The sequence below is a fragment of the Mandrillus leucophaeus genome, unplaced genomic scaffold, assembly GCF_000951045.1.
Source record: "Mandrillus leucophaeus isolate KB7577 unplaced genomic scaffold, Mleu.le_1.0 Scaffold1046, whole genome shotgun sequence".
In the NCBI taxonomy this organism is placed as follows: Eukaryota; Metazoa; Chordata; class Mammalia; order Primates; family Cercopithecidae; genus Mandrillus; species Mandrillus leucophaeus.
Genome location: NW_012098610.1, coordinates 115,306 through 133,995, shown reverse-complemented (window position 1 = coordinate 133,995; position 18,690 = coordinate 115,306). Strand labels below are relative to the sequence as shown.

At 42.2% G+C, this 18,690-nt stretch overlaps 1 protein-coding gene across 1 annotated transcript in view; it reads right to left on the bottom strand.

Annotated features, from left to right (window-relative positions):
- The window catches only part of AR (androgen receptor), a 170,297-nt gene extending 153,374 nt beyond the window's left edge, over positions 1–16,923 (bottom strand). The window contains exon 1 of the mRNA XM_011980535.1: positions 15,001–16,923. Within this exon, the coding sequence (XP_011835925.1) occupies positions 15,001–16,538 (1,538 nt within the window). The 5' untranslated portion in view covers positions 16,539–16,923. The remainder of the gene's footprint in view (positions 1–15,000) is intronic.
- Between the last annotated feature and the right edge of the window lie 1,767 nt (positions 16,924–18,690).

The window sequence follows — 18,690 nt, the reverse complement described above, 5'->3', positions numbered from 1 at the left end:
GCTCCATGTCTCTCTCATAGCTCCTCCATGCTTTACAAAAGGAGATGCTCCATGAATATTGGGGCTGAACAACACATTGCAAATGTGTCTGACCAGAATTTAACAGAGCAAGACAATCAATTCCTTTATTCTGTATCCCATATAATAGTCCCTTGGTATTTGAAGGGGCTTGGTTCCATTCCCCCACTCCCAGGAATACCAAAATCCAAAAATATTCATGTTCCTTACCTAAAACATATAAAATGGTGTCACATTTGTATTTAACCTATACACATCCCCCATATATTTCATTTATATCTAGATTACTTGTAATAGCCAATACAATGTGTTATGTAAATAGTTGTTTTACATAACTTTTTTTTTTTTTTACTGTTGAATTGTTATTTTTACTGTGTCTCTAAAATATATTTTCCATCTGCAGTTGCTTAAATCTGTGGACATGGAACCTATGGATGTGGAGGGCTAACTGTATTTCTGTTAATGGAACTTACAATCCATCAGTTGTCTTCGGCAGTCACTTACTACTATTGACTCTGAATCATTTAATAAAGAAATACTTATGGAATATCTACTATGTACAACACTGTTAAGTTATGTGCTGTGGATATCTTATATCCAAAGAGAATCTTTGCAGATATATCCAACCTTTGCCCTAAAAAGAGACAGATGTTTAGAAGTATATTTAGAAGGATGTTATCAGACATTAACACAAGTACCACAAGTACTTAAGGGACTAAGTACCATATTGATGGAGAAAGAAGAAAGGGATAAATCCAAAAGGTCTTATGCACTCTTGACTTGAGCCTAACATCCATAATCACATGTGATCCTCTCTCCACAAAATCTTATAAACTAGAGATTTCTAGCCCCTGGTTTACAGATAAAGTAGTGAAACCAACATTCTTTCAACCATGTTGTGTCATATAGATCACTTCTCCTTGGGTTGGGGGGTTGATAATATTCATTTTGTAGGGGACTGTTATAGAAGAATGGATAGTATTGAAATTGGGATAGCCTTCAAGGTCAAAGGGATAATAATAAAAGTAACATGTTCAAAAAACAAGAGAGTGAGGATGGTTTAAAGTGACAGTGACTAGATCCATTTGGCTGGGTTTTAAGAGTTTTGTAAGGGAACTCCAGGAATTCAGGCTGGAAAAATAAGCAGATCATAAAAGGACTTGAACACCAGATTTAAATAATTTGGACTTACCCATAAGCCAATGGGGAGAAGCTGAAATTTTAATCATACAAAGCTTCCTTTGTATTAAGCATGAAGAATAGGGAAAAAATAAGACAGGACTCCTGCCCCTATGGAGCTTAAAGACTAATAGACATTTAAAGCAGTATACAGAAATGGTTGGAGCTAAACTTTGGAAAGATCTGGTGGCACAAATACAATAGGAATTAGAGAGTAGCAGAGAGAGCTAGAGAGAAAGGATGTGGGATCACTGCACTAATCCCGGCAAGAGGTGTTAAGAATCTGAACTGGGGGAGAAGGAATGACTGAGAAGGCTTTGGGAAACAACATATCCCTTCACCACCCTAATTCCCAAAACCTTCAGCTTGGTTTTTCCAAACACTATGAGATCATCTCTGATGTGGAATTCTGAATCTGGAAGCATAGAGAAGAGTCCACCCTGCTCAATTCCACATCTGACCTGCCATACTTTGAGTCAATCTAGCACCTCAGTGAAGCCCAGAAAGCGTCTAAAACAAACCACATACCATATGAAAGTATGAGCATGGTTTAAATTTTTGGTCTATTATTAGATAGTTGGTGACTAAAATATCTCAGTCTATTTTGATCTTTTTTATTCAAAAGGCTGATCAAACAAATTTTTCAGATGAACAATTGCAAACAGACTACACATTTGCTAACCAGGGCTTTTAAACAAAGATGAAAGGGAAGGAGGGATGGGCAGAGTAAAGAAACTCAGAACATGTTTTGGAATCCTTTCTGCACCCAAACACCAAACATCAAGTGTTTCCATCTTTACTCTCAACTCTTGGTTAATGCAGTCTCCTCATCTAATTAGAGGTTGGACAATGCTTCAGAGAGATGGCCCAATGTGACAAGCTTGGAAAAATTCTTTCTCTCCTGCACTGCCCATTTTCAAATAAATGTCCAAACAGTTATCATTTAGCAAGACTGTACCTTCTTTAAAAGAAAACCTGGAGAGACAGATTTTTGCAGTATCCTGCTTCCATTTCCACAGTAACAAAAAGGTTATCTGACAACCACATTAATGACTTCTTATGGGATTCTGCATAACACATTGGGGCCTAGAGGGATTGAGGTAGCATCTTGTCAGTCCTGGCAAGTGTCCGTTCTTATTTAGTGTAAATCCCACAAAATCCACATGCTGACTTTTTCCCAACATTTTGTTCCTTTTGTCCAGTCTCTGGAAGGAAATGGACTCTGCTCACTCTCCCAATTCTCTGTCCAATCTTGTTGATGGAGACAGGTAATTAAAAGGTGAAGGGCAGAGCAATACGGAGGAAGAATGGAGAGAGACAAATCAATGTTAGAAGGGAGCCCAAGTGATAGAGTAGAAAGAGGTCTGGCAGTCTGGAGTCTCAAATTCAAGTTCTGGTTCTGCTACTTGTTCAACATATGACTTTAGGTAAGTATCCTTACTTCTAAGAGTCCTTAAAAGAAGCTGGTGTATATTAAGGATATGAGTTGTTCAATGTTTGAAGTTCAGGCACAATGTTTTTGCACTTTAAACACTTTCTGTTATATGAAAATTACCTCGTTCCATAAATGTATTGGAAAATAACATAAGTTGTGGAGCTGAATCACCTAGATTCTAATATTGGCACTTTCACTTACTTGTTCTCTAATCTTGGGCAGGTTACTTAATTGCTCTGTGCCTGTTTCTTCATCTATAACATAGAAATGATAATTGTAGCTACCCCATGGATTATTTTGAGGATTAAACGAATTAATACATGTAAAAGAAATAAAACAATGCCTGACTGTAAAAACTGGCAATTTTATTTTTCTTATCTTAACTCTCCTATTTAAGCAGGCATGGAATTGCCCAGGTTTGTAGCAGTCTGAGATCAACCTCCTTGGGATCTCTAGGCCCTTTTCAATAATTCCTATAGTTCTGTTTTCCAATCCCTATCATAAGTTATCAACCTCTTCTAACCACCCCTTTCCATCACTGTGTCCCTACTTTAACCTCTAGGTCACCCAGCTATTTGGTGAGGATCAGTGGACTATAATAGGGGCAGTGCATAATGAAGTCACCTATGTCGCCAGTCTTTTGGGATGGTGAAGGTGAAGAGTAATCTGAGAAGCTGCTGATATTGCACAGTAGTTAGAACCTTGTGGTTAGAAGCCAGACTTCCTGGGAGTGCACACAAGTTCTGCTACTTCCTAGCTGTGTGACCCTTGGACAAGTTCTTTAACGTCTCTAGGCCTGCTTCCTAAAGTTGACATGCGAATTAAATGAATCAGTTCATGCAAGGTGCGGAAGTTTACACAGCAAACATTCAGTAAGCGCTATCATTATTATTATATATGATTATATATAATTCTTTGTTCTCAGTATGGAACAAAGAATTTTCATTTTTCCAATATAGACTTTTTTCAAGAACACAACATACAACTAATACTTAGAACAGGCTCTGACTAGGTCAGGCACTAGCTTGCTGTATGAGCTTAGCCAAGTCCCTTTCCATCTCGGTGCCTCAGGCACTCTACCAATAAAATGAGCTAGCTGGACAAGATGCTCTCCCAGGTTCCATGAACTCTAATTTCTTAGGATTTTAGGCCATTTTTGTCCAGGTGCCCTGTAGATTCTAGCTTTGATAAAAGCTCAATTGCCTTTAAAAGTCCACTTACTGTGTTTTTACAGGAAAAAAAAATATTTTGGCATGTAGTTCAGTAAAAACCTAATAATAATATTTCAGCTTGATTGGGGAGAGCAATCAATTTGTATAGTTTTCCAGTTTTATTCACTATTTAGTTTAATCACCTGGTTTTAGGTTTGTGCAAACAAACAAACAAAAAACTCACTCTTGCCCAAATGAGTCCTCAGAATCACACACACACACAAAAATCTACTGAATCAGAATCGAAGAGAACTGGGTTTGTGCCCTAGTTCTGTCACCAGCTCACTGTTTCACCTTGGATAAGTCCCTACCCTTCTATAGACCTCTATAAAGTAAAAGGAAAGAAGGGAGAGGGTACCTACAGCCTAGGTGATCTCTAAGGTCCTTTTTAATCTTCTTGAAGAACAGCAAAGCTGAGGGCACTGAATGAAAACTGAGAAGCCATCAGGATGCTCATCAGATAACTCAAACTTTATAAGTCAAAAATCAAACTCTTGATTTCTATCCTGCCCATGTACCTGCTCTACATACAGTCTTCACAATTTTAGTAAATGGCAATCTCATTTTTCCAGTTACTCAGACCAAAAATTTGGCAATCATCCTCATCTCCTCTATTTTTTTCACAGTGAATATCCAATCTGTCAGTAAATGCTGTTGGCTCTACCATCAAAACTCATCCAGAATTCAGCCACTTCCTATCTTCTCCACCAATACTACCTTAGTCTGAGACATGGTCACCTCTCACCCAGATCACTGCAGTGGCCTTGTCTCCCTGCTTCCCTCCTTGCTCCCACAGTCTCTTCTCCACACATACAGTAAGTAAACAAACAAACGTATAATATATCAGAGTGACAGATGATATGAAGAGGAGGGAGCCTGTTAAAGTGTAAGTCAGGTCATGTTACTCTGCTCAAAACCTTCCAATACACCCTGCTTAGGAGTAAAATCCAAAGTCTTAAGGAAGACCTACCATGCAACCTCATTAACTCTGATCTCATTGTCTACCATCCTTCACTTATTTAAACCAGCCATATGAGCCTTTTTGTCCTCCATCACAGCAAACATGCTGTCCTGCCTCAGGCCCTTTGTGCCTGTGGTTCCCTGGGCCTGGAATATTCTAACTCCAGATGTCCAAATAGCAGCTCATTTCCTAATTTCCTTCAGGTCACTGCTCAAAATTTACCTTTCCAGTAAGGTTTTCCCTGGCCAGCGGATATAAAATATTCCCTCTCACCATGAATCTCTATACCCTATACTCTGTGAAGTTATTCTGCATGACACTTTTCATGCTCAGATGTATACTACATGTCTCCTCTCATTAAACTGTCAGCTCCATTCAGATATTTGTGTGTGTTCTGTTCGCTGCTACATCATTGGTGCCTAGTACAGAATTTGGCACATAGTAGATGCTTAATAGGCATTTATTGAATGTATGCAGTCTGTAAAGTAGAATGGCAAGGTTATTGACACCCAGAACTCTCACACACCAAATCCATCAGTCTGGTGGATGGGTAACAAACCTAGAAGCCTTAAGAACTTCATAAATTTCTAGTATTGACACCACTTGTGGTTCTTTTGCCTCTCTGACTCTCATGTTTCCTATCTATAAGGTAAAAAGAGCTGTGAGATAAAAGCAGGGAACACATGATCTGGAGAAGAAAGAATGAGACTGAAATCCCAGATCTGTCACTTTGATTCTGTTTGATTGTAAACATGTAACTTAACCACTCTTAGCATAATTTTTATAATGGGAATAAAAGTATTGTAATAGTATGAAAACTATTATAATACTCCAGACTCTAGTTACTTGTACAGGGTAGAAACAAGAATGAAATGCAATAACGGGATATGAAACTTCTCTATAAACTGGACAGTGCTACTTGAATATATTTGCTGTGTCCTGCTCCATATGCAGAGAGAGGTATTAAAAAGTCAAAATATTACTTAAAAATGCTTGACACTTCGAGAAAGAACATCCCAAATGAAACAGTAAGTACTATAGTAGCTTATTTATTGTCTGGTGCTAAGCAGTTCTGGTTGAAGTTATCCTGCGATAGGGCCTTGGCTGTGTGTTGAAACCGTCAATGGAGGCTCACCATTCCCAGGGAAATCCTGCCACGGGGCACTTGCAGTCCCCCTAGCGGCCAGATAGCGGGACTACAGTTCCACAAGCAAGGAACTCACTCAACCTGCAGAGAACCAGAGCCCATGTTAGGTGGTAGGCCGTTTCAGAATGTTACGTTGTCTATTACAGCAAAGCTCTTATAAGATCGTCATGTGCCCCCATACTCCCCGAATTGTTCTATTTGTGCAATCCATCAGGATCAATGGAAACTTAGAAGGCAGAAAAACAACTCTTGATCTGACCACCACACTGGGCATCTTATATCAAATTCAGAGCTATTAATCACCTTCAATTCTAATTTATTACTCATATTATTGCGGACTTGTTCAGATAAAGACATCAAAAACATGTACCCAACAAGTGCGATGATATAGCCAAAGAAACTGAAAAAAAATTGGCAACTAACTTGACTGGGGTGCACTATTTAATAAGCAGAAATAGATTTCAACCCATGCCTCCAGTTAATTCTTTCCAGAGGTACCAACTTCTGTTATTTAAAATATACATCAGGATCTTTAATCTATTGCTTGAGTTTAGACATGCTCCTACTTACTGCCACAAAGGATTAAAAGCAGCCACAGGTAACATTTTTGACCACTTCAGCCTCTATTGATTCATTTCTCTCTCTCTCTCTCTTTTTTTTTTTAATATCTACATTTAAAAAAATCCACACCGTACAATCCAGGATCTCATACAGGCATTATGGCATGATGGTGCTGCATTTCTGTTGGGGTTTTGGTTATTTGATTTTTGTTTGTTTTTGTTTTTAGTGGCTATAAGCTCCTTGTAAGCAATTACCTCAAGAAGATTCTGTCTGAATTGTGTCCCCTTTTATCTTATCTCTTCCTAGTACATGCTGGACACATAGCAGGTGCTTAATGAAAAGTGGTTGATTGATAGAGTCTTTTTTTTTTTTTTTTTTTTTTGACGGATCCTGGAGTGCAGTGGCATGATCTCGGCTCGCTGCAACGTCTGCCTCCTAGGCTCAAGTGATCCTCCTGCCTCAGCCTCCCAAGTAGCTGGGATTATGGGTGCCCACCAAAACGCCTGGATAATTTTTGTATTTTTAGTAGACATGGGGTTTCACCATGTTGGCCAGGCTGGTCTTGAACTCCTGACCTCAGATGATCCGCCCACCTCGGCCTCCCAAAGTGCTGGGATTACAGGAGTGAGCTACTATGCCCGGCCAGATTCTTTTTAAAAAAATTCCCTTTATTAGGGTAATCTCTACAGACAGCTATTAGATTATAACTAAACCTTTTGCTGGGTGGCCTGCAGTTAACTCACAATTATCAGGACATGACAGTTGTAGCTGATTAGCTATGACCTTTAGCCTAGAGTGTTAATGAAGACAAAGTTCAATCTCTACATAGATGAATTTTATCTTTGCTTCATGGCTATGGAGTACATCTCTAAAAAGAAGCTTAAATTATATGAGAGTAAAGGAATCCTTTCTCCATCTAGAAATGCACATCAGAAGGAGTATTGGAATTTACTTTGTCCAAAGGACAAGAGATAAAAACACAAAATTATGATTTTAGCTGCTTATAAAAACCTAAACATAAGCCAAATATAGCTAGTGATTTCATTTGTCACCTCTACATGTTAGTTTTCTATATAGAAATTATTATTATTACTCACTCCCTTGCTAATAGTTCCCAAATCCAAATTCTAAAAAAGGGATTATAAACGACCCAAACCTTATTAGGCTTCTTTCCCGCTGTTCTCTAAAGAGATGAACATTTAAAAACACTCTCCTATTCATCCTGAAAGGGGATGGGATTACCAGTTCAAATTTATAGCTGAGTAAAAATGACAACAGTGTCCCCTTCATACAGAAGGCTTGTATGCAGCCTTCATACAGGATGAAATGAAATAAGCTTTAACGTTCAGTGAAACAGCAGAAGCCCTCTTCCCCATAAGTCCCAGAAGTATTCAAAACTCAGGTATTTTCAGCAAGGTTGCAGGATGCAAGATCAATACACAAAACAATTATGTTTTCATACATTGGCAGTGAATAATCTGAAAAGAAAATCAACAAAACAGTTCAATTTATAATAGTATCAAAAAATAAATCACTTAAGACTAAATTTTAAAAAGAACTGCAAAACTTATCATCTGAAAACAATAAAAAATTGTTGACAAAAGGAAGATCTAAATAAATGGGAAGACATCTCATATTTATGGATGAAAAAACTTAACGTTGTTGAGATGGCAATGCTCCCCAAATTGATTTACAGATGTAATATAGTTCCTGTGAGAATCCCAGCTGACTTCTTTGTAGAAATTGACAAGCTTATCCCAATTCATATGAAAACTCAAGGGACCCACAAGAGCCAAAACAACCTTGAAAAACAAGACCAAAGTCAAAGAGCTCAAAATTCCTAATTTCAAAACTCGCTAAAAACCTACAACAATCAAGCTAATGTGGTACTGGCATAGGAATAAACATATAGATCAACTGAATACAGTTGAGAGTCCACAAATAAACCCTCACATTTACAGTCAACTGATTTTACACAAAGGGTGCCAAGACAGTTAAGTGAGGAAAAATTCAACAAGAATATTGTAAGAAATGAGTATCTATGTGTAAAAGAATGAAGTCGGACCCCTACCTCAATCATATATAAACATTACATCAAAACTGATGAAAGACCTAAGTGTAAACAGCGAAAACTATAAAACTCTTAGAAGGAAACATATGTGTAAATCTCTGTAATCTTGGATTAGGCAAAGCCTTCTTAGATATGATGCCAAAATCATAAGCCAAAACAGAAAAAAAAAAGATGAATTGGACTTCATCAAACTTAAATCTTTTTTTGTGCTTCAATCTAGATACCATTAAGAACACAAAAAGAAAAAAAAGGAAAGTAAAAAAGACAACCCACAGAATGTGAAAAAATATCCACAAATCACAATCTATTAAAGGACATGCATCCAGAATATATTTTTTAAAACTCTTAAAACTCAATAATAAAAAACTCAACTAAAAAATGGGCAAAGGATCCAAATAGATATTTCTCAAAAAAGAAGATATACAAATGGCCAATAAGAACATGAATAGATACTGAACATTATTCGTTATTAGGGAAATAGAAATAAAAACCACAATGAAGTACCACTTCACACCCACTAATATAGCTGTAATAAAAAAGAGAATTACAAGTGTTTGCAAGGATGTAGAAGAAATGGACCCCTCATACGTTGCTGATGGGATTGTAAAACAGTGCAGACACTTTCGAAAACAGTTTGACAGTTCTTCAAAGGATAAACATAGAGGTACCATATGACTCAGAGATTTCAATCCTATGTATGTATCCAAAAGAATTGAAAATGTCCACAATATGTGGACTGAATATGTCCACAATAAACTTGTACCTGAATGTTCACAGCAGTATTATTCATAATAGTCAAAAGGTGGAAACAACCCTAATGCTCATCACCTGATAAACGGATAGATAAAATGTGGTATAGTCATACAGTGGAACATTATTAGGCTATAAAAAATAGCGAAGTACTGATACGTGCTTCAGCATGGATGACCTTGAAAACATATTCTGTGTGAAAGAAGCTAGTCACAAAAGACCACATATTACATGATTTCATTCATACAAAATATTAGAATAAGCACATCCATAGATAGAAGTAGATTATTGGTTGCTAAGGACTGAGGGAACATAAGGCATTGAACACAAAGGTGCATAGCGTTTCCTTTGGGGGTGATTAAAATGTTCTAAAATTGATTGCAATAATGGTTGCACAACTCTGAATATACTGAAAAGCATGGAACTGTACACTTTAGAAGAGTGAATTGTATGGATTGTAAATTACGTCTCAATAAAGCTATTATTTAAAAAATAACACTTAGGTACTAAGTAATCTAAATTGACAACATTCTCAAGTGACCCAGCACTTTAATGCTATAAACTTATCTAGATGAGCTGCCTTCAGTCCTGGTGTGGCCTGCAGGTTGGCAGCAAGAACTGCCAGGAGAGAGAGCGTGTGGCATCACCCATGAGTGTGCAAGCAATAATTCATGGACTATCGTCTCTATGTAGCAGCTACTGAGAGAAGTCCTTAGGAGTAACAATCTAAAGTATTTGTCAGGTGGGAAATTTCAAGAAGAAAAAGCCTGGGAGTGTTGCTCTAGAGAGATTCCCCTACGTGGTAAACAAACATCATAGAAAATCTATCTTTCTACTTCTTTACCTAGCAAAAGGGTAATCACTAAGCACCCCTCCTGGCCTACTCAAACTAACATGAATGCAGTGAATAAACTGGAAAACACTGTGTCTTTTTTTTTTTTTAAGAATGCTATGTAAATATGAGATTTCATAATTCTCTTCCGTATGACAAAGGGCAACCAATGCTGGTAACTGTACAGAACTTTATAAGCAATTTTGTTTAAAAGTCAACTTTGTGTTTAAGATGAGGTTAACTTTCTCTGAATTTAACATCCCAGAACTTGATGGAATGCTGATATAGGAAGTCGGAGGTAGAATAATTTCTTTAATATCTTTCTTTGTTTTCAAATGATTAATTTTTATGTAGCTTAAGCAGATTAGCCCAGCCGGACACTTACAGCACGCACCCTCATATGCATATTAGGTACTGCTTGTGACCAGGCTACCGAGGTCTGAACCGAACTGACCTGGGAAGGGTCTCAGAACTATCTCTCAGGTTCTGAGAGAAGGTGGCCAACATTACAGTACACAGAGAGAGACAGAGATCAAGACAGAGACAGAGACAGCATAAGACAAAATACTTTATGACTTTATGAAACTGCCAAGTCCTCAAGCCATCTAGTCAACTCCCTCAGCAACTGTTGAACCAGGCTTTAACCTCAAGGTAAAAAAAACCCAGCTATTCATTTTGCAATCCCCTCATGTCATCTAGGTCTTAAGGGAGAGATGCTGGGGTTGATCTAATCGGCTACTTTACAGATTTTTTTTTTTTTAAGAAATTATTTAGGAGCATGCCACAGGTGTAATGAGAAAAATGCCCTGAGAAGTGGACAGAAGAGTCTGTATTTCAATGTCAAAAACATGAAAGGAGTGGAATAAAAGAAAATCGGGGACAGGCAGCACTTGAGGAAGCTGCAGACAAAGAGAAAATGGTGGAGGTGGGGGGTGGGGAGAGATTTTCTTTTCCTTCTCTGACCAAGCTCACAAAACTTGATTTTTTTGTTTGCTTTTTTTTTATATTTCAGAGTTGTGATTTCAGGTTTGGCTATAAAATAAGCCCTTGCTTTGCCACACCCAGTCCACATTCTGCTCCCTGCTTATGCAAGGTTCTGAATGAAACTGGTGATTTTGATATCACCATTAAAAATAATCATAATAAAATTGTCCACATTTCTAACTCCAGTTCACATAATCCCACCAAGTGGCTTGCACATGTACAAGCCACAGTGCATGTACGCGAAAGGAGACCAAAGAATTTTTTGTTTTAAATGCATATATGTACACCAGATGAAAAATTACTATTGGAATGAAAAACACTTGACAAAGAAAATTAAACATACCAGCGAATCTAATATATTATTTCAAAGTTTACAGCTCAAAGAATGGAAGCCTGATGAGATAAAATTAGCACAGGCAAGAAAGCACCCCAAAACGACCCTGCAATTGGAAGCCTGCAAACTTCTTCGAAAATATCTCTCACCAGTGTTAATCTTTGGCTGACTTGAGCTGTGGACAAGAAAGAGGGCTACATCCTGTGTATACTTCCAGATGGGGTGCCACCCAGTGTGGCTATTTGGTCCTCAGGTGTTGATTGTTGGGATCCAGATAGAACTCACTACCTATTTGCTGACCACAAGGAAAAGATGCTTCTTGCCAAAATATTGGTTCTTGAAGCCTATGGGGAGAAATAGTCTGTCTTGGTTTCAAAGGAAAATTCTGCTTTACAAGACAAACTGTCCCTTGTAAGATAGTCATAAAAATGCTTGATAACTGAGAGGAGAAGGAAAGAGGAATTAATAAAATGCCTTATTTTGAAAAATCTAATAGAAAAAGGGAACAAGACTTGTCAATATCAAAGCACTGCTAAAGTACTACCTACTATGGAGACCAGAACAAATTACCAAGAGAAAAATTAAAATGTTCTTTTTGCATCTGGATAATTTCTCTAAACCCCAAACTCTAATTCTGGCATGCAGACTCTCTTAGAACCCAACTCCCAAGAATAAATTTTTGTCATATTATTGTGCTGCCTGCTGGAATCTAAGGAGCCCTACTTCTGCCAAGGGAGCCAGTGGTCAATTAACAAAGTTGTAGTCCTGTTTGATCTCAGAGAGAAGACAGACAACTCCACAAAATATCATCAGGGTTGCACACAAGTCCCATCACTTTTTATTTTTCCTTCTGTTTAAATCACATGCTAAATTAAGTAAAAGAGACCACCTTTGCATCTCCCATCCTCTCAGCAGAAACATTGTAAATGTGTAAGAACACAGAGTGAGTGCAGATGTTACTAAGGTTTAAAAAAATCCCTTCACAAAATTAACTAATGTGCATAAACACACACATGAATGGAAAAGGGAGGAACCCAACAGGTCACTGGAAGCCTGCACAATTTTGAGATTTTTAGCTAAAAGTGGCACATAATGCATGCAATACAGAAAGGGAAGACACTCTTGATTTGGCTTAAGAAATCTCTTGCCTTTCACCAAATTGCACCCCTACAAAGTGAGGGGAAAAAAAGAGAAAGTAAGAAAATATCAACTTTTGGATTGGAATTGATTGCATTCTGATTAAATTGATTAATTTTCAATAAACTGACTTAAGGATTTTCTCTATCCTAGAAATGGAAAGTCTTCGTCAACTTACGAGACAGGAACACCAGTTTTCCTTTTAACTAGACTCCTCATAATCAGTGCAGCAATCAAAAACCAGAAAAAAAAAATCTTGTACTTTCTGCAGGAGCTGCTAAATTCTCATTAGTTTATGTCATTAATTTAAGCAGACTGTCAAGGAGGCACCAAGATATGATAATCTTCCTCATAAAGAAGCTTTTTTCATTAAGACCTGAAATAAAATCACCAAGCTCATTGTCTACCTGATGGGAGTAACTTTTGCTCTCTATAGTTATTCCCTAAAAATTTTGGTTTTGCCTTCGAAGGCACACATTTTTACACAAATATGTGGAACCATCAGTTTTTTTCCCTGCTAAGTAAGTAAGTTGTGGGGGAGGCATGCAGAAGATGGAAGGTTCCAGAGTCTGGGTTTAGTATCATGGCAGGTCAAAATGCACCTTAGACATTTTCCCCCAAGAAAAGTTTACAGTAGAAGAAGGGCTCCACCGTCTAGTGACAGGCTTAGAAAAAAAATTAACCCTGCCAAGAAAATTTATTCTTATAAAATGAAGAATACTTTTTTTGTCCCATAGGATAAACCCATTACAAAAATAAAGAGTCTAAATTAACTGGAAAATACTTTGACGATATCAAATGAATCCTTTCAAAATCTTGTAAGCCAAACATTAAAAACCTAATGGAATGTAAAGCCTGGTAAGAAGCTGTTTCTTCAACAGCCCACAAAATAATATGAAATCCTACCCTCCTCTTTCTTTCTTCACTAATAGTGTGCTATCTCTACCTTGTAACAAGGAAAGCATCAGTGAAAGAAGGCAAATTGCTGGATTTAAGTCCCCAAACGAAGATGTTAAGGCTAACAAAGAAATTTTGGAGAAGTCACAGATAAAAGAAAACAGCCATAGAAACAAAGAATAAGACATAAGTCCACAGGGACATCAGCACCTGGTCTACCTGAGGAGTGACTTCCCCAATTCAGTATGTCCTCCCTCACTAGATAAACTAATATCTTAATTTGCTGGGGGAGAAAATCTTCAGCATGGTCTCCAAGAAGCTCAACAATTGCGGTGAGGAATAATTTTTAATAAGCACGATGCAATTGCCTGCCACTTTTCTCATATGCTAATTAAAACTCTGGGGTAAGATTATGGCTCATAGGTCACTAAGAGTTCTTACTCAATTTGTTAGAGCTAACAGCATGTATTCTAAAATGCCAACATGTCCTAAAAATGAAGGAATATAATAAAAAAAACTCACTCCTCCCTGCCCAGTGGAGATTTTGGGGCACACTGAAATAGCAGGAAATGTTTCACAAAAATATGTTTTCCAACACTTTTGTAAGTCAGACTCAAGCCTAATTAAATTGTACATTAAAAGAATATTCTCCTCTTTATAGATCTGATGCAAACCTGAAGTAGAGGGTTGTGGATCTGTTAAAATCCATAGAGAAAATAAACACTTTATAAGAGAAAACCGACCCAAGCAACTACTTTCAACATAGTCAATCAACGTTGAGAAACTGTGAATGCAAATCCTGTGGAGTCTTTACCAAGAAAGTTGCCCCTCTGCCTACTCTAAACATGACGGTTCAGATTATCTCTACTGACCTCCAGCCCTGGAGCAAGTCCCCAGTTGCTTCCGGGAGAGAAGTTCACTCCTTCACATAGCAGACCTCAGCACCCAGAGACCACTTTCTTTCCCTAACCGAGAATTTCATTTTACCTCTTTGGAGGAGACCCGCTGAGAAGCTCTTGGGCCAGTCTTTTTGACTCTAATCTGCACAGGCTGAAAGGGAAGTCCTAACAGACCCGAAGAGAAGAAATTGCCCAAATTTCTGATTGAGGTTCTCAGACTTTGAGGACAGGAGGAAAGGAAGAGTGGAGGGCTTATGAGCTTTGTCTCTGAAGGTGGCCCGTACAATAGGATTTAAGTTTGGGACTCGGGTACCAGGAGGTAGCGAGAATTTGGGGCCGTTGGGGGAGTTGAAGAATCTGGGAGGGCAGGAATCAGCACCCAGGACACGCAGCAGAAATTAGGAGAGCTCAGGTTAAACCTCTGGCAGGCCAGGAGTCCACGGGAGAGCTCTAGGTTTACCCTGCTGAGCTCTCCCAGGGGCAGTCTGAGTGTTCGCGCAGGTAGGAGCCACTAGACACCCCAGAATGCAGAGCGACTCTGTGCCCTGGGCCGAAAGGCGACATTTCTGGAAGGAGAAACTTACCGCATGTCCCCGTAAGGTCCGGAGTAGCTATCCATCCAGGGGCCCATCTCGCTTTTGACACAAGTGGGACTGGGATAGGGCACTCTGCTCACCATGCCGCCAGGGTACCACACATCAGGTGCGGTGAAGTCGCCTTCCTGGCCCGCCAGCCCCTGAGGTGGCCGAGTGTAGCCGTAGGGGGCTACAGCTCCCGCCTCGCCTGCGCCGCCGCCGCCGCCACCGCCGCCGCCCCCACCACCACACGGTCCATACAACTGGCCTTCTTCGGCTGTGAAGAGAGTGTGCCAGGATGAGGAAGCGGCCGCTGAGGGTGACCCAGAGCCGGGTCCCGCTGCACCCGCGCCATGCAGGCTCGCCAGGTCCCCATAGCGGCACTGCGCCGCCGCAGCCGCCCAGGCGCTGCCATAGTCCAGGGGGTTCTCCAGCTTGATGCGAGCGTGGGGATGGGGAGGCGGTGGAGGGGGCGGCGGCCCCGCCAGAGCCAGTGGAAAGTTGTAGTAGTCGCGACTCTGGTACGCAGCTGCCTCGTCCAGTGCTCCGGACTTGTAGAGAGACAGGGTGGACGGCAGTTCAAGTGTCCCGGAGCTCCCTGCTGCAGCGCTGCCAGAGCAGCCTAGGCTCTCGCCTTCTAGCCCTTTGGTGTAACCTCCCTTGAAAGGGGAATACTCAGCAGTATCTTCAGTGCTCTTGCCTGCGCTGTCGTCTAGCAGAGAACCTTTGCATTCGGCCAATGGGGCACACGGAGTGGGACGCACAGCGGGTGGAACTCCCAAAACTGGGGCGTACATGCAATCCCCTCGAAGCTGTTCCCCTGGACTCAGATGCTCCAACGCCTCCACACCCAAGCCCATGGACACCGACACTGCCTTACACAGCTCCTTGGCGCTGTCAGAAATGGTCGAAGTGCCCCCTAAGTAATTGTCCTTGGAGGAAGTGGGAGCCCCCGAGGCCTCCCTCGCTCTCCCGCTGCTGCTGCCTTCGGATACTGCTTCCTGCTGCTGTTGCTGAAGGAGTTGCATGGTGCTGGCCTCGCTCAGGATGTCTTTAAGGTCGGCGGAGCAGCTGCTTAAGCCGGGGAAAGTGGGGCCCAGCAGAGACAACGTGGATGGGGCAGCTGAGTCATCCTCGTCCGGAGGTGCTGGCAGCTGCTGCGGCAGCCCCTTGCCGGCGGCCACGGCGGCTCCAGGCTCTGGGACGCAACCTCTCTCGGGGTGGCACTCCGGGGCTGACTGAGGCTGTGAAGGCTGCTGTTCCTCATCCAGGACCAGGTAGCCTGTGGGGCCTCTACGATGGGCTTGGGGAGAACCATCCTCACCCTGCTGCTGCTGCTGCTGCCGGGGGCTAGTTTCTTGCTGCTGCTGCTGCTGCTGCTGCTGCAAACTGGCGCCGGGAGGTGCTGCGCTCGCGGCCTCTGGGTGCCTGGGGCCCGGGTTCTGGATCACTTCGCGCACGCTCTGGAACAGATTCTGGAAAGCTCCTCGGTAGGTCTTGGACGGCGGCCGAGGGTAGACCCTCCCCAGCCCTAACTGCACCTCCATCCTTGAGCTTGGCTGAATCTTCCACCTACTTCCCTTACCCCGCCTCCCCTTCTCTTGCTCAGAAGAGTTCAACAGGCTGTGATGATGCGGTAGTCGCTGCAGCTAGCTGCCCACCTGCGGGAAGCTCCAGAGAAGGAAACTTGAGGGAGCAACCACGCAAAAAGCGCTCTGACAGCCTCAAAGTCTCCTGCAGAAGAAGACACACGGTGGACAAGATCTGCCCTGCTAGGCTCACAGTCTGTCTCTTAACACTTGAAGGGTAGATTCAAAAGATGCCCGAATCTTAAAAGAAAAAACAAAATCCTCCACCTTCCAAATTCAGTGTCCACTGAAGTAGGTGCAAATAAGAACTGAGTTATTATCTTTTTCTTTTATTTCGTTTTTTTGTTTTGTTTTGTTTTTGTTTGTTTTATTTTTTGGCTACTGAAGCCCTGACTGTCTTTTCATCTTTTGATCTCTGGCTCCGCACTCGGGGTGGGGAAAGCAGGAGGAAGTAGAGAGAGAGTGGGGGGAAACGGAGGGTTCTCTCTGCGTGCAGCCTAACCAGGCAGGTCGTGGCTGCAGTGCTGAAGCCGCTCCCCAGTCGCCTGGCTCCTAAGAGCCTTCTTTGCAATGTGCAGCTAGCTCGCCCGCTCGCAGCCAAAGGGAGTTACCTCTCTGCAAACTCGGGCTGGCAGCGCTGGGCCGACGGGGGAGGGAGGGTGGGGAGAGGGGCAGTGAGGGGGGTTGGCGGAGAGTAGCCGACTGAGGCAGCTGCGGGAGAGAAGACGCGGGGCGGGGGGGGGGGGAGCAGGGTGAGGGGAGGCGGGGTGGAGAGGAGGAGGACAAAGGCAGCCGTCAGTCCTACCAGGCACTTTCCTTGCTTCCTCCGAGTCTTTAGCAGCTTTTAAAAACTTCACCGAAGAGGAAAGGGCAGCTCCGGGGCGGCGGCTTCGAAGTCGCCGCGCTGCAAAAGGCGTTGGCTGTCGCTGGAGCCGGGCTGGGGCTGTCGTGGTGCGTCCCTTCGGCTCCTGTACAGCACTGGAGCGGCTAGCTCGGCCGTTTTTCCCTCTGTCGCCTCCTCTGCCTCTGGGCTTGCTCCGGACCGTCCCGCTCTCCCAGCAAGCTGGCTCCCCGGGATCTCGGAGGGGGCGCTGGGAGGTGGAGAGCAAATGCAACAGTTTGCGAGTCGGGTCCCGCCCCCGCCGGGCCGGCCTCCTTGCCTTCCCACCTCCTTTTCCCTCCCCTCCCCTTTCTTTTTCTCCCCTCCCCTCATCGCGCGCTAACGCCTGCCTAGTGGCTTTGGAGAAACAAGTGCTGGCGCAGCGTGGGCGAGGGCAGGAGAGGCTAGCTGTAGCCCTGGAGGACCCCTGCTTCCTGAATAGCTCCTGCTTTGCTAAACCAAGCTTTAAGCGCCAGAGATCCAGATTTCCTGGAGGCCAGCACTCACCAAATTTGGTTCCAAAGCCCAATCTAAAAAACCAACGGGGTGTAGAGGAGGAGGGAGGAAAAGGACGATAGGAGTACCTGCTCCTAATGGCTGCCAGGGGTTCTTTTCAGGACTGATAAGAGCGTGCAGACGGGAGAGTCTCCTACAAACTGAGGAGCAAGCCATGACCAAGCCAGCAGATACTAGCTGAAACCTTAGATTCCGTCATAGGGATAGATCGGGCCTCGTGGCATTGTGCCATTTGCTCTAGGAACCCTCAGCCCCAAGAATCAGAGGTCATTTCTACCCTCTTCTCTGCCTTTCTTCCTGTCTGGAATTGCCTTTAACCATGCATTTATCATCCAGACTTGCAAAGGCAAAACCACCCAGACAAGCAGGTAAACACGCAAACACTAAAAACACTTGCCATGTACACATAGGCCCTCAATTTTGTGCAGAGCTTTGCAAAGGTTTGTGTTGTATGCAGCCGCTTGCTTTTCCAAGTTGCCTTTGCATATTTTAAACTTTCCAACCGGAACTATCCAAGGATAGAACCTATATAGGGCTGCTTTTCGCCTCTTGATGGACAGCCAGGCGTGGAGGATGATGTGGGTTATTGCAACTGCTCTTTTGTGGAGGAGGTCCCATAAGCCCTGTGTAAAGGTGGAGAGGCAGGTGGGAATGGAAAGAGAGAGAAAATGTAAAAGTAAGCCTATAACGAAAACGGCTTTCTTTTATGTCAGT